We start from the raw sequence: 16638 nt of genomic DNA, 5'->3' as shown, positions 1-16638 counted from the left end.
ATGTAAGGGAATACTAGTAAAAGCTGCACTGTCCAAAACTCAACTAAGCAGTTTAAATTCGTTTTTCTTGGAGGATTTTCAGGAAGATTGGACTGCATGCAAAACAGAACTAATTTATTCCTACTATCTACTGCAAAAGAGTAATTTATCTCCAGTACATCTTTCTAAAAAATAAGCCCCTTTATCCTATCATTAATCAGGTGCCAATGTCCCTATTGAAAACCCTGCATATAGTAAAACCTGGAAGTATATGAGCATTGGGTTTTTGAAATTATATTAAAGGGGGGCAAATGACATGTCAAGTCTGCTGTTCTCAAAGACAAGAGAAGAGCAATTTTCATAGGTCACAAGAAAAATCAAACCCACAGCAAGACACATCCCAGTTTAGAGGAGAATTTTTTCCAGATCTTACACTTAGCCCAGTTTGATTTAGGTTCCCATAAATGAATGAAGGATTTGAGATGCAGAGATGTGTTTCAGTCTGTATCTTCATTTCTCTTAGCTTTGGATCCATGTAACCAAGTGAATGACTTGCACAGAGGGTGAGATCCTGCATCCTGACTAAGCAGTGAGTTTGGCTTCAATAAATACATTACTTCATGTGGGTCAGAGCAGCACACACACTCTGCTCAGGCACTAATTAACTACTCAAAAGGCTAAATCCAAAACACACCAAGGACAGGTGAAAAGCATGGATGACCATGAAGAACCAGGCTTAAGCTCTGCCTGAGAAATGGGACAGAACCCCAAATTCATGAAAGACATTGTAAATTCCTAAAACAGGAGAAGTAAAACAAATAACCCCATTTAAACTAGTGCTGCAATTAAAACCTATACATTGGTGTTAGAAGGCACCCCCAGTTCAGGAAGTTCAGGCCTCTTCCCAAGCAAATATGCAGAGTTTTCTTTGTGAACCACATTACAAATGAGCATAATTACAAAAATATACACTTTAAGCAGTAGGAAAAATTGAATAAAAATTAGAAATTGCTCAAGGAAAGTGACTGCCATATTATTACATGTGCACAAAAACACACTCCGTCTCAAAAAGGTATTAAAGAAAGGGAATCAACAGAAATTACAACTTCCACCTCTCTTAGTCAGCATGACAGCTATTAACTTCATTGTAGTAACTATGAGTGCAACAGCTTGGCTGCCTTATCAAAAAGAAGTAAGCATTAGATATTACAGGTAGTGTACAAGGAGGACAGAGTGGCTGCCAGACAAGGAAGGCATTCATACACTCACTTGGGAGCAAAGAGCTGCCAAGCTCACACATTTCCACACTCACAGAGATCTGTGAGATTCCTGTGAGATTCCACACTCACAAAGATCTGTGAGATTCCACACTCACAGAGATCTGTAATCCTCCCCAAGTGCAAGGAGCAGGTTTGGGTGTAGAAGTGCCTGCTACTTTTCAGCATCCCTCTCCTCCATTCTGCTTCAGCAGAGCACTTGAGCATACCTGGATGGGGTTAAGGTCAAGCAAACATGTGAATTGTGTGGCTGGACTGAGTGCACATGCAGCCCATGCCTCCTAAAAGCCCCTCCCACCACCAGCAACAGGGGGCACAGGTGGCATCCAGGGCCACCAGCTCACATGGCAGTGGGAGCAGCAAACAACTGTTTGGGGTTATGCCACCTGAACTGATGACAAGATGTCACTGAAAGCACAAGACATAAATGATGCCCCTGAGTGACATTTCTAGGAGACATCAAAAATCCAGAACAGGTTCAAAGCAAACTTCCTTCATCTGGCCATAAATACATGCCAGCTGACACCAGCATTCTCACATGGAAAGAGAATTGCATTTGTTTCTGAATAACCCTGGAAAAATGAAGTCTGAACAACAGACTTTATCTTTGATGCATTTACAGTAAAAAGCCTTCCAGAGTAAAATGCATGAGAACATCCTGAGGCCTTATTTTCAAGCATGGTTAGCTTATGAATTGACAAAAAAAAAATCTGCCTACCTTCTCTGTAATGATTAAAAAAAAAAAAGAAGACTGACAACTTTCTGGAGCATTCAGCAGTTTGTAAATGCAGTACTTTTTGGCTCTTGGATCTGCTCTGAAGCCAGCTCCTTCTTTTTTTTTTTTTCATATTACTCCCCATGAGAGCACAAAGAGAAATTCAGTATTAATGTTGAGTGTCACATCTTCAGAACAGAACATAGTGAGCTCTGATACCAAGCTCCTATCATTCTTATCAACACTCTAATGGAGAAGCAGATAGTGTTTTGGAGAAGCATGGTAAACTAACATGCATCCCTAAAAAACGAGCACAGCTGGAAGCTGGGGTAAAAACAAAGTGGGAATCTGGAGCTAAGTTTACTTTTTATCACACTGCTTTCTCAGTAACTCTGTGCTTCTTCAGAAAATAAATTCAGTATGAAACTAACACTTGGAAAGCTTTTCCAGCAGACACTTGTAGAAGTTTTCTGGCACAGCCAGAAATTTACCATATGGGCCAGCCCAGCTCTCCCTGAACACAGCAGGAGTTTGGTCATGGTAATCACTAAAGACGGGCTGGTATCTGAACATAAAATTTTCTTTGGATAATTTATGGAAACCTTAGATGTGAAACATAATCTGTTTCCCTTTACAGCACCCAACTGCACAGCAAGTTTGCATGAAGGACAAAGAGCACACAGAACAGGGAGGCCAGGGACGAGTGCTGAAGCAAGGCTGCAGAACCATCTCGGTGGCAAAGGCTGCAATCACTTTCACAGAAGTCACAAGAGGTTACACTTTGCATTACTTCTGAATTATAGCTTCTCACTGCTCTTCTCCCTGTTTAGAAAGGTTAGGTAACATTAATTAATGAACTTCTGGAAATTAACCAAGAATCTAGCTTTAAAAAGAAATCATTTTTAAAGGATGCACTGAACTCTAACACAGATTTCATCATACACTGCAATATTCTTCCCAGAGTTGGTATTTAAGCCCAGCCATTGCTTGTTTTTCTTCACCCAGAACTCTTCCATATGTTCAGGCCAATGCCTGGTGAAAGGCACACTTTCACAGACTCAATCCCAGCTGTTAAGACACAACTTGTTCACAAACCTTGGACAAACGTTTTGAAAGAGATTTTGCCCCTACCTACTCAACAAAAGAACTCAGATGCTTTAGCTGGCAAGTTGGAGGCTATAACATTTAAGAGCAAGGTCTCTCCTAACTGATGCTTTCTCTCACAATTCATTATTTTTCTATCATGTATGGGGAGCTTCAGCTTCCTGGATCTGGGACTCCTTACCTCACCTAGGTCCTGCTCCTGTATTTTACTCTCACATTCCCTGATGGGTTGCCACAAAGCCAGACTAGAAGTCTGAAAAATCATATTCATTTCAGAAACATCACTGCATGGTAATTGCTGACAGAAAAAGCTTTTGCAGTTTCTTTCTCTCAGTGGCTTTTTTTCTTTTTTCCTTCCAACTAGAGGCCTTGCAACTTTTTTTAGCAGTAGTATTTTTAAACTGAAATTATATTCCGTGTCATTACAAGCCTCAAAATATGTAATTTTGTGGGCCAAAATGCTTACCAAACAGTGACAACCATCTAGTTCTAAAAAGGTGAAAAAATGATGCTGTACTGGCATCCAAGCCAGCTCTTACACCCATGCCAGTTGCCCTATCTGCCACAAGAAAATCACATTTATCAATACATGCCAGAGCAGGAGATCTCTAGCCATTTCCTAGCTCTGAATATGACATGAATCTGTTATCATCACATAAAAAATACCCCTGCAGCTTGGGTCACCAACTACAACACTGATGGAAAATAATAAATTAAAATAAAAATCACATTCCTGTATTAGACAGGAAGGAGTTCTCCCAGAAGAATTCAATCATGACATACATAAATATGTTGACCAATAATATATCTATGCTATCTAGTTATAGGAATGATGTCCTGTAAAATAATATTTACACAAAACATTTTCTTGAAATTGAAGAAATTACAGCAATTATTATATCATATAAATTTTGGTCCTTAATATTAGTTTGCTAACTGAGAATTTATGAACTAAATTTATTTCAATATAATAAAAATATTTGTAAAAAGTACCATTTGGAATGACTGACACTTACTAGGTTCATAGTAATCCACTACAGTCACTGAAGCATCTTGGATATTTGCCACCTTGAAGTCTCTCACAGCTGGAATATCCACACAAACCTGAGTTTCATTTAGCTAGAAAAACAGAAGAGAAACATCCTGAGAACCCAGGGAATGGTGGCTTCATGGAAGAGGTAAGGACTTTTAGCTCAGTGGTAGTCCATTTCTAAAGGCATATCAGTCTGGATGCATATAAAGATGCTAATCTCATTTGCAGTCATTTTGGTCAAATGAAAGACTTCTTGAAACATCTGCCTTCTTATGTGTGATTTTTAAGAGGCCTAATTTAGAAACCCCTTACAAATACAACTGAATTGCACCTATCCAGTCAGTCTCACTAAAAAACAGAAGAACTATTAATTCCATATAAATAGCAGATGTTGATTTCTCCAAAGAATATAATCACAATGTCTTTCCAAATTTAAGCCTAACAATGTCAAAGTCAAGATTAACATCACCACAAACACATTTCTTTGTTATTTCCAACTTACAGAGTCTAAGTATAGGTTGACTTTTCCATTGTCTTTTTCTGTCTTCTTAACTGTGTTGCCTAATGGAACAAAATCTGGTGGCACTGAGAAACCACTGAGTAAGCCAACCTCCATGAGGACCATACCACTACTGGGAGCTGTGCCAGAGCCAAAGTACCTTTTCAAAACACAAAGACAAAGAAACTTTTAGCAGAAATACTTTTAGCAGAAATACTCTCCAAAGAAAACAATTTACCTGTAAATCCAAACTAGTAGAGTAATAATGTTTAAGAATACTTAGGAAACAAATGGAACAAAATACTAACAAGAAAATTTCTAATGATAAAGATCTAATAATTAATTTCTCAATTATTTTTCCTGCTAACTTTAGCCACATATGCAAAAGCTGGTTTAGCACTGAGCAAACTGCAATACATAAATCATGTGAGACACTATATTGACACCATGAGGAACTTTCAATCAGCATCTACTAGTACAGGTTTATATTACAAATATGCAGAAACTATAGCAATTAAACATATTTTAAAAGAAGCAATTAAGAAACTGCTGTAGGAATTCTTGTACTGAAATATATGTATTTCCTCTTATGGATGCATTGTTTTGCTTCTATTCATTTTGAAGGCCAAGATACAGGTGTATATACCAAAGAAATCTCCCAGACCTTTTCATATTTCCTTCACAGAGACTGATGGTTCCACTAACAAAGTTATCACCAAATTATTTCTCAAAGTTTCAGTTTTAAAATGCACAGCCGTGTTATTAATCTACATTTGGAAAAAGATTCATTAAGTTGAGTCCCCTCTTTTTCCCTAAATAATGCTTATTATTGTATCTTCTTCCTATGTGAAAACCAGATGCTGGAGTAAAAGTTTGCTCTATTGAGTAAGCCTTGCACACTATGGTGAATAACACATGTATCAAAATATATTTATGGTGCTCTGTGCTACAAGTGCCACCTAAATGACCTGCAAAAGATTCTACTGCTTTAAATGAAGCAGGCAGCAGAACACTTTCCCTGGCCTTAGCATGGAAGGTAAATGATTATTGTTCCACTAGAACAGAAGTGTCTCCAATCCTCATTTCAAAAGCCTGGCAGTATTGAAAGTAATTAAACCATTTCTTTGTAGAGCTGGGTAGTCAAAAAAAAAAAAAAAAAAAAGGGAAGAGTTGCTTTCAAAGCAATGCTGTTAAGCCTGGCTGATTCAAGGCAGATACAGCTTTGAAAGAAATACAGCACAACCACTGACTTCAGTTGGCTCACAAGATTAGAAACAAATGAAACCATCTGTTCAATGATGTGCTGTGCCAAAGTAGCTGCTATTGAAAACAAATAACTGAATTGGAACTGGATGTAATTATTTCTGCACAATTACCAGTAAGAGGAGAGTAAAATACCCAAGCTGTCTAGCCAGCCTGGGGTGCTACTAAAACACCTACAGGGAACCAAACTACCTTGGTATTGTCAAGGAGTGAATTAGATATATCCCTAGAATTTATGAGGATCTGGCTCTCACAAAAGGAAGAGAGGCAGCCTTGGGGGTGGGTTGTGGTACCATCTCTTCAACTCCATGGCCTCTTAGAAAAAGGTAAAAAAAGTCATCATGCAAGAATGACCAGTAAGAGAAAGACAGACTTGAAACTTGTATCTGAAGAAAACTGATAATATTTTCAGTTGAACTTTGTGTTTCACCTCATGAGCAATATGAGATCAGGGTGAGACCCTCTCACAGATGATACAAAGAAGAGAAAACAAAACCAAGCTAGTGTAGCCAGAAAGCAGAAATGAGAGAGCAAATAGAACCATCAGTGATCAGTCCCCCATGTCTGCAAAAGGCACGTGGGCACTAAAACTTAGAAAAAACTAACAGTCTTGAGTATCTGCCTCCCAGAGAGGAGCTCCTCTAACCAAGAACCACTTGAGTTTGAAGGAGACATCATCTGCTCTAGTGTCATAAATAATACCCAGTTAAGATGACCATAGCAAACCACTATCAAGCTGGCTGAGAGAAGGTGGATATTCTCCACATTAAAAAAAAAAAAAAAAATAAGGAAATTGTGAAGTTGAAGCCTTCAGTACCTAACTATGTAAATCCACAGCCAGGCTATACATACCTGCTCACTGCCATTTCAGCAGTCTTTTTGTATAGGCTTCTCTGCTAGAAAGCTGCATCATGTTATAAAGGTCCTAAGTAGGCCAACTTTAAATTTAGGAATACAGATAAGGCATATATTATATACAGTTTATAGGGAAAAGAAGTGGAAGATGACTAGTCAATCAAGCTCAGCAACCAGAGATGAAGCTGTAGCCTAAGCAATTTAGACTTACTCAAAGTACCAGTCCACTTTCCACAATAAGAGTTGATGGAACTGATGTTGGAACTAATTAAATGCTCCAAGTAGTCATCTGAGGCTGCTTTTCAATGTCACTAGATTTCCCCCTATTCTTTGAACAATTTGCAATTAAAGCACCACCACCCTAGAGGCTTCCCAGAGAGATGGAGCACTACTTTGTATTTTAAGTGAAAGGCCTTAGCTAGAGTCAAATTGCCTAGAAAATACTTACCCCAAACCCAGCAAGTAAGCCCTTTACATGTCAGGAGTTTGTGCTAGACTTTAAAATGCTACTGACACTTCATATGAGAGTTTAAAAGAGAACAAGCCCCTTCTGTTTCAAGAGCTCTCATGTATTCACTGAACTGGATACTAGAAACATATAAAAACAGAGCTCTGGCTTTATGCCTGCTGGCTATTTCCCAAATTAAAGCAATCCTCTATACTGAAATCATATTCTCTATAGCTGATTATTTGTATGATGGTGTCACCTAGAGGCTCCATCTCCAGTCACAACTCCCTTGTGGTAGGCAAAGCCTAAGAACAGTTCCAGGCAAACAATGTACAAAGTTTAAATAGCAAAAAGAAGGGGTGGATGAAAGGCATGTAAGAGTAATCACAGTGGATCAGGTGGTACTCTGCAAATCTTGCAATTACAAGGAATGTAACAAGATGTTACATATATCATATGTATAATAAAGGAAGTATTCACAAAGAGATTAAATCCTTAAATACAACAAATGCAGTCATCTCAACAACATCTTTGCTTATAATAAAAGATAGAAGATAAAAAACATAAATATATATAGAGAGATAAAATATGCTATAGGATTTCATATGAAATATGCAGTGGTCTTTAACTACAATAGGAAATGCATACTGAAGAAACAGCCAGAAAACACCTTCATATATACCTTTTAAATATGTGTATGAACACTTCTACAGCAAGCAGAATGGAGGCACAAAGAGTCAGAGAAATAATTTGATTGACTGGCTGACCTAGGAATATGCAGTTCAATGTCACCTATTCTCATGTGATGAAAATTCTATCCAGTTAACACCAGGTGGCTGTTCTGTGGTCCCTGAGATGATACTTGAGCAGTCTCAGCTCAGTTCTTAGTAGCTGAGTACTGAGCAAGAAACATCACCCCAGATGCACACCCATATCCTCCTCAGCAAAAAAAACCCAGAATTAGCCTGGGTAGAAAACTTACCACTTCTTTCAAATCTAGAATAATGTATTGTATTCTATTACCAAGTTCGTAACTAAGAATGAAAGACCACAAAGGTAGTTGGACAATAAGGCAATGTGAATTTATCATTATGTAAAATATGGATTTTGACACCTGCCAAAAATGTTTTGAATGAAATTAATTATAGAGACGAACAAAGAATGATTACTTTACTTCATGGTGTTTTCAGCACTTCAGAACTTCCTTCTCTTTTTACAAAAGAAAACACCTACTTATGTATCAAAAGCAAAGGACTCTTTTCATGAAAGGTAAGAGGCTGTTGTCACAGTTTGCTACTTAAGCTACAATGCAAAAATATTGATTCCATTTTCAGTCTGTCCACAATCATCCCTTTAGCTCAAAAGCACTTGCACCAAAGAAATATTTGAGTTTTTTCTTGTATTTCACAGAAAATCTTCCACATAACTCTAACATTTTCGGTACCTCCATCTATATGCACACTAGTGAAAAATAAATCATCATCTGGCCAGCAAAAATTGACTTATTAATTGAGTCTTAGTTTAACTACTATTATTTGTGCAAAGTAATTTTTCTTTTCTTCAGGTATACATTTATATCCCATAATTAGTAAATTCATACAAACAAATGGATAATTTAGTTTATTTAAAGTAATCTAAAGTTGGTATATACAAAGAAGTGTATGAGATGCTCCAACTGATTTACCTACCTTGTGCACACATTCAAAGTCAAGTGGTTTTTATCATCTTTATCATCTTTTACATCAACATTCAAGTCAAAGGCTTCTCGATTTTGGACAGATCTGAGCCTCTGGTCGGTGTGTTTTGTGTTGTACATAACATTGAGCTGTGGATTGCAAGTACAGACATCAGGTGACTGCAAAGCAAATCAGTGTGGTTTGCTAAGCTGCTAACAGCACAACACCAGAGGAGTGTTCACATGAGAAAACACACATTTGCACAGACATGCCAGCCTGTAATACACTTGCTAACATATAACTTGGACCAGCCCCATCATACCTTTAAATTTGGACTGATGGTTTTCCACTTGCTACCTGAAACCATTGTAGAAGGACTGTGATTTTCCAGAAGCATTTTTTATTTCCTTTTTTTAGCCAAGCAAAACACAGATTGGGGTCTGGCAAGGGGAATTATTTTAGCCACTCTCTGCTTATTTTTCTACTAAAAGAAAAGAAGAACCCCCTCACCATGCTATGTGTTTAATCTGGTCGACTGAGGGAATCATCTTTAATTTCTGGTTTTTTGTTTTTGCTGTCTCTCACTTTCTGATACAAAACTTATGCTACTTCTTTCAATCCCTACACATAATTCCCATTGCCCTGCCCAACACTGCTGAATTTAGCACACTGTATGAGTGCAGAGCCAATTCTGTAGAGGCACTCAGGACAACCAACTGTGAAGATTTATCACGTGCAACTGCTCCACAGGAGAAGGCAGTACCAAGGATGAAACCAATCCAGAAAGCCTGCCAGTTGAAGGCACACAAAAAGCAGGGCCTCAACAATCTGTCAGCATAGAAACAAAACTGTTTTAACTTTTGCCAGAAAAAGTTAATGAATGGGAATTTACTGCCAAGGCAGGATGTTCTGAAATCACATACTGAACAGGTCAATCAGCTAGTATTTTCATGGAATAAGTTATTGCTGCTACAATCTGACTTTCTTTTCCCTATTTTTCATTACAATGAAGGAAAATGTTTTCACAACACAGAGATTAATTAAAGCCTTCTTCTGTATACAAACCCACTTTGGAGACAGAAGGGTATTATACAGAAACTCACATTAAATTAACAAAATGAGCAACTGCATTTCTAAACTTTTAAAAGGCAGCTGCCAAAGCTAAAGGCAGAACTGGTCCAGTCTTGTGTATAGCGCAACCAGTTCTGGTGAGAGCTCCAAGGAGAGAAAACTAAAAGCTAGTGCTCTGCATGAGAGTGATGCTTCTAACAGTAGCTGGCACTACCAACTGCACTACACTTCTAAAAATACAGCACATTTATAATTCCCCAATCAATGCCCATCCCTTTTCTTCTTCAACCAGCAGCATAAATGAGCTTGATTGAGGATGTGAATTCACTGAAAACGTCTCCAATATTTACTGTCCCTGAGAACTCAACATCCATTCAAACAGTAATGGAGAAATACATGTGCATTTCATCCTGTACCTGTTTCAGCAACATTCAGTCCTCTGCCTAAGTCCAGCAAAAATACACTGAGTGGAAAAAACAGCCAGTGTTTCCAGTAATGAGTAACAGGGAATCCTGAGTTTTTTCCTCATGCCCTCTCTACACCTCATCAGGAGATTGAGAAGATCTTGTTCACCTATTCACTTTGCCCATACCCACCCTTGTTTGAGCCTGTCCACCCTCCCCTTGTGACTAGCTCTAGATTTTAGTGGCATTCTCCCTCCCTCCAAGAAGGCATGAGCCATGCCAATTATTTCAGTCATGTGTCAAGACCGGTTCACAGTGATTCTAGAGAGCTGAGAGGTGCTTCTTCCAAGACTCTCAGCAGGCCTCCTAGGGAAGATTGCTTCTTTGAATCCTTTCTCCACAGCATCTTTCATAATCCATCCTCTCTTCCCTCTTGCAGAGTGTCTTAGGTCATGCATGGGATATACCCACACAATGGGGAGACGAGCTAGGAAACTTTGTTGAGAGCAGGACCAAAATGCTGTAAGTAAATGTCTGCCTTTACAACCATAATATCCAAAATAAATACATTTAATGAGATCTTGAAGGGTTCAGGAGCGAATGCACTGCCAACTTGTACACACGGGCACAGTGAGATTTCACCAAAAAAAAAAAAAAAAAAAAAAAAAAATTTTAAAAAAAGTCTTTTTTTCACCCTAAGAATCTATTCTGTTGGGAGAGCACGATGTTTCCATTAATGGATTTAATCTTGTGCTGTGTGATATTGAAATGAATTACTGTTTTGACATGCTACATTTGGCGAGAAAGTCAAATCCCAGAACAGTGATTCTTACCACTGTACTCTGATGGGCCCAACACAATGAAACCCAGCTGAAGAAATGTGATTGCAATGTCATATGCTATCTGATTTATTAAATCTGATCCAGACCTAGCCTGTGTCTGGGAAAGAGAAATCTCATTCAATGTCCTAAGCACTCTTTCTTTTAGAATACCAGACTGGCCAAAGGAAGCAGAAGGAAAGAACTGATCTCAGCAAAGACAAGGTTTTAGAGGAACTACTCCAGGGTATTAAGAGCAATATTTTGAATCAAGTCACAGCATCTCTGACTCAAACCTTCAGGAAAAGAGGCAACAGCACAGTGACCTAAATGAACAAGGTAATCTAGCCTTGGTTCCTGAACAGCAGTTCTTTGTGAGCACATTTCCATATTCATGCAACAAACCAGGAACTGAAACCCTGGTGCTATACAGCCCCAGGGAGTGCTCCCACCACAGTCAACTGGCTATTCTGCCCAGTCTTCACCAGACATGCTGGCTTGAATGTGAAATTTTCTTGCTGGAAATTATGTAATTGGAACCACTGTGCTTTCACAAAAGGTATTAATTTCAACAAATCAGTGTCTTCCAGCAAGAAACTATTTGCTGAAAAGTTTTTGATCAGCTCGCCTGACAAATTAGCTGACTTAATATCAGGGAGTATTTCTCAACAATGATTAGGGTTAAGTAGTCTTAACTGTTCTGGAGCCTCACAGTGTTACATTCCACACAAACACACACATGGGCACACTGAAACCACAGATGTGTGAACCCAGTCCTGCTGAGATGTTCATTCCTATCTTGGCCTGCAAGCCTGAATCTAAATTATCCTCTGAAACTTCTGAACTTTGCTATAAACTTCATTTGTACTTCTGGGAATTAATAAACATGGGTTGTGATTAATGGCACTGTGGGTTTTGCAGTGGTGAATGAATGAGGTGTATCTCCAGCAGCTGCTCACTGTGAAAACTTCTTTGAAAAGGTGTTTTTACCCCAAAGCATATTTACCAACCACCACCAGGCATGTTTGTTCCCAGATGCATAAGAACACTGAAGTGAAGGACAGATTGGATGGAACCTGAGATAGAGTCTGACCTGGCATAAAACTTGGAGACACTTAAAGGTGGCTTTGGATCAGTTTTCTCAAGTATGACTAGTAGTCCAGCAGGAACTCTTGTTTCATGACAGTCAGCAATATAAGTTTATACTTTCAATGAAATGAGTCTCTCACGCTCAGAGACTAGAACTTCTGCATTATTTGTAGCTTTTCCAAGATCTGGTCTTTCACCTGTGTGGTCTCAACCAATTGTCATGGAGAGGGCACCAGGGAAGTGAGATCCACTATTGGCCATATCAAGTTAGATCCAACAATGTTTTCTAATATGGTATTTCTCCTTTCACTTTCTACCATGCCCACACTTTTGATTGATGCTGTGTCTATTACTGTTTGTAATTTGCAGGATCCCTTGACTCTGTTTTTCATGCTATTTCAGAACACTGTTAAAATTGCTGGAGAACCTAGCTGTAATAATCTCTTATTTTTAGTTTCTGTTGCTTTCTACTTCAATTAAAGGAAAATAACCCTTAAAACTGGCAATGCAATCTTATTCTGTACTGATCTGTGCCTTAATATGATTTACCACAGGTTCTCAGTGAAGCATTTCTGCCTACTCCACATACATGTTTTACTCTGAACTCTGTGCCTGCTAGTGTGCCACTGCAGTTCTCTGTCTTGCAAATGGACATTGCATTTCTGCAGGACAGGGCTGCTTTGATACAGCTCTGGCTCAGGGAAATGCCCCAAAACTGTCAGTCATCCAGCAGTTGTACTTAAGAGGCCAGGCCCTTGGTCAGAAACAATGACAGGAATATATCCATATTTTACTCACAGCATTCCTCAGTCTGTGAAGTGCTTTGCTACTGATTTAAGACATTTTGGAAGACTGTTCCTATTAACATGCTTTATAAAGCTTCCATAATGCACCTTCCTTACAGAAATCATACCTTTAGCAAGAACACCTACCTGATTGCCTGCATTGCCTACCTGAAAGACAGCAAATCCCATTCCCTCCGCTGACACTGTAATTGCCATTTGTTGTGCAGGGGGAATCTGAAAGAAAGATGAGTAAACCAGTATTTTCATAGTACTTTCAGTCAGCAGACTTTACAAAAAGTATTCCTCACTTTTTACCTCCTTAGCCTGAAGCAGGAAACGGTTTCGAGTGTCAATTGAAAATATTTCTGGCATTTCCAAAGAAGGGGCTGTCACTGTTATATCCATTTCTGTTTTGCTTCCTGCAGTGAGAGCTGCAAACAGACTCAAGGCTTGTAGAGCCACCACTGTGTCCTGTTGAGAGAAACAAACCCTTCAGTATTGAAAAGAAGAAGCCAGTGCAGCACATAAACCATGCCTGGGGGAGCTCATAGTCCCTGCACTGACACATTTGTTGATTATGCTGGAATCTTCCTGCAGCCACCTCCATATCTCTGGATTCCCCTGGCATGGAGGTCCCAGCCCAGAAGAGAGAGCAACACAAGACAAGAAGTTAGCTACTGTGGAAATGGAAAATGAGGTGGGAGCCAGCCCAGAAGTTTTCCTCTTGTGCAAGGTGCTGAAAATACAACACTCAGAATAACAGACCACACCAACCATGGAGAAAGACACAGAGGAAAATAGTCAGAATTACAGACCACACCAACCATGGAGAAAGACACAGAGGAAAATAACAACATTGCTACTTCCTAGATTTATTTAGTTACTATGCATTAAGTACGCAGTACTGCACAGGAGTTTTCAGGGTGCCTTGATTGTTGACACAGAATATATAGGTCTGAAAAATTATTAACACTAATTTTAACAAAAGGCTGAAATTAATTTTTATCAGACACTCAGCAACAATTTCAAAGGGTTTCGACCTCGTTTACCCTCTGTATTTAATCCAAAGGTTTTGTGCAATTGTTTACCCACTGCAAAATACACTTACAAACACACTGTCATATCTGTATCTAAAACTCTGTTTTTTCATCTTTGTGTGTCATTGTAGGCTTAGCTCTCCATGTCATGAACACAAGAGGCAGTGTTTGAACATTTGGTCCAGCACAGTTTAGGGAATGAGAATTTTAACATATACTATTTTCTGGGAAGAAATACAGTAATCAAATATATTTCTCTAATCTTCTCAGTGATTTTTACTGTTCATGCAGTACATTTTGCACCTATTTTTAACCAGTCAGAGTGAAAAAATTGGCCTTTCAGGCTTGGCATGCAGATACTTTATTTATTATTAGGTCACTTCTAATTACAAAATTCTAACATGACAGGAATTCATTCACTACAACATGGTTACTGTGCCATACCTTAAGGGGCTAGCATGACTATTCACTCAAACTGATAAAAAAATCACTCTCCTTCCCATGGCACATCCTGAGATGACCTGTTTCACTGACTTCTTACAATGCAGAAAGATCAGCTGATTAGCAAATTCACAGTAAGCTGTACCAGGTATACAGATTATGGTGAATTACTACACCCTAACTTATATAGCATCACACATGCAAACTAATACTTTCCTCCTTATTGGTCAACAATATATTAAGTTTCTTATGTAATAAACTCATGGAAGGAAACACTCCAAACATTATTTTTTGAAGCAATCTTAGAAGTTAAATAGAAAATGATGGAGTCATTTTTGCACATTAAAAAAAGTATCTAGCAAGACATTGGAGTAATTTTGAAATCAAAACAGTTTAGACTATGGAAGAACAAAAGGATTAAATTAATTTCTTAATTTTACCCTCAAGGGTAAATGCTATGTTGCTAGATTTTCAAACTTTCAAGTAAAATAGTTTTCTGGAGAATAAAGAAAAGCTTTTTAAACTTATTTAGTGCTTCAATCAACCTCTCCAAATAAAAAGCAAGAATTAACACATTAGGAAAGCACTAATACCTCAGGGGAACCAGGCTGGTTCTTAAATTGCATTTTACTCAGAACACATTTCTCTCAGATTAATACCAACCAATATCTGAAAATAATGAAGGACAGCCTGTACACCTTGGTACCAAGCAGCATGATGAAATGTGACATTTTACTGTGACCAGCATTTGTAGTTAATTTAAAAGCTAGTTTAAACCAATGCAATCCAAAGTACTATCTAATTTTTTGGATGCCAACACAGTTTACAAGATGTGGCTTCAATAACATGGAAACCTCCCGGAGATAGTGAAGATTTTCCAAATTTCATGGCCCATCAAAAATCTATGCAAGAATAAGGACAAAGTACATTATTAAGTTCAGACTAACTGCCAACAGAGGAATTAGGTTAGGCTGTTTTTCTAAAAGCTACTCCCTTTAGTTAAAGGCTAAGTTAACAGCCTTTGAGGAGTTTGAGGACCTGCACATGGTAAGAATTAAAAGAAGCTTCTCTCCTTGGAAAGAAAGTAAGCACAGATATTCATCATACTTATTTTGAAAATATGATTAATTACTTTTCCATGGACACTACTATTTCTTCTTAATTTGTTATTAGTACATTATATAACGAAGGTCTCCCTCTAATTCTCTTTTTTTATTAGACTTGCCAAAAATACTAAAACTGGCTGTAAGATGCCAATAATACAAACTTGTACATAACCAAAGCTGTTACAGCAAAAAAAAACCCTCAGTAATTATTATGTAACAATGATACTTTTTTTATTTTTAAATATGCACTGCCTGTTTAGAAAGTATAGCAAAACCCCTTAAGACATTACCTGAGTAGATGAAAATCCCCCAAGGTGATTTCTTTGATGACTTAACCATTTCATAATAGGGATCCCCTCAGCTAATCTGTCTTGATGAAAGTGAGAGAGCAGAGCATACGCTGCAAGTTCAATATCAATGGACCGTGGCTGCCAGGAGTCAGAAATTTCAGAAGCAGGTGTTACCCAAAAACGAAATTCTCCTGTAAAAGGAACCAAGAATAAATTCAGATTCATAGACTGGATTTCTGGGAAAGTCTTAGGGGAAACTTCTTTATTAAAGCTTATAAAATGGGCTCTAGTAAGGATCTATGACATTGTATTAATGTTTAGGTATTCCTGAAGGTGTTCCACAAAGGACTGACTTAAGTATTTCCTCAGCAATGTTTGAATCTAGATACAAAAAAAGCCAGAATCCAAATAATCACTCAACTGATCCCAGTGAACTTTACATTGGTCTTTTACTTGTCAGCCTGAAGTACTCATATAAAGGAGCTCTTCTGAAAAGGCCACCCTGTTGTTCCAGTGCTCCTTTCTCTCAGGACCAGAGAAGGCACCTCAGGCAGCAAAGCTGCTCAATAGACTCACTCCTGAGTGAAGCCTTCCCAAAAAAAATGACTTTTTCTCTTCCCAGAAGTGACTGTCCAAAAGGCTTGACTCAGTAAACACAGAGGGACACTTGAAAAGCTCCATTGCTAGGCTGCACCACAAATTCCTTTCAATTTTTCAAGACGACAGTTACTATTTTGAGCCAAAAACT

General features: G+C 38.3%; 1 protein-coding gene across 1 annotated transcript in view; it reads right to left on the bottom strand.

Annotated features, from left to right (window-relative positions):
• Positions 1–1059: 1059 nt before the first annotated feature.
• The window catches only part of CD109 (CD109 molecule), a 65570-nt gene continuing 49991 nt past the window's right edge, over positions 1060–16638 (bottom strand). Inside the window, exons 27-33 of the mRNA XM_056488134.1 lie at positions 15891–16081; positions 13332–13487; positions 13185–13250; positions 8862–8998; positions 4611–4767; positions 4092–4194; positions 1060–2793 (exon numbers count right to left, since the gene is read on the bottom strand). Of these exons, the coding sequence (XP_056344109.1) occupies positions 2603–2793; positions 4092–4194; positions 4611–4767; positions 8862–8998; positions 13185–13250; positions 13332–13487; positions 15891–16081 (1001 nt within the window). The 3' untranslated portion in view covers positions 1060–2602. The remainder of the gene's footprint in view (positions 2794–4091; positions 4195–4610; positions 4768–8861; positions 8999–13184; positions 13251–13331; positions 13488–15890; positions 16082–16638) is intronic.

The sequence above is a fragment of the Oenanthe melanoleuca genome, chromosome 3, assembly GCF_029582105.1.
Source record: "Oenanthe melanoleuca isolate GR-GAL-2019-014 chromosome 3, OMel1.0, whole genome shotgun sequence".
Lineage (NCBI taxonomy): Eukaryota > Metazoa > Chordata > Aves > Passeriformes > Muscicapidae > Oenanthe > Oenanthe melanoleuca.
This window is presented reverse-complemented; position numbering and strand designations above follow the sequence as displayed.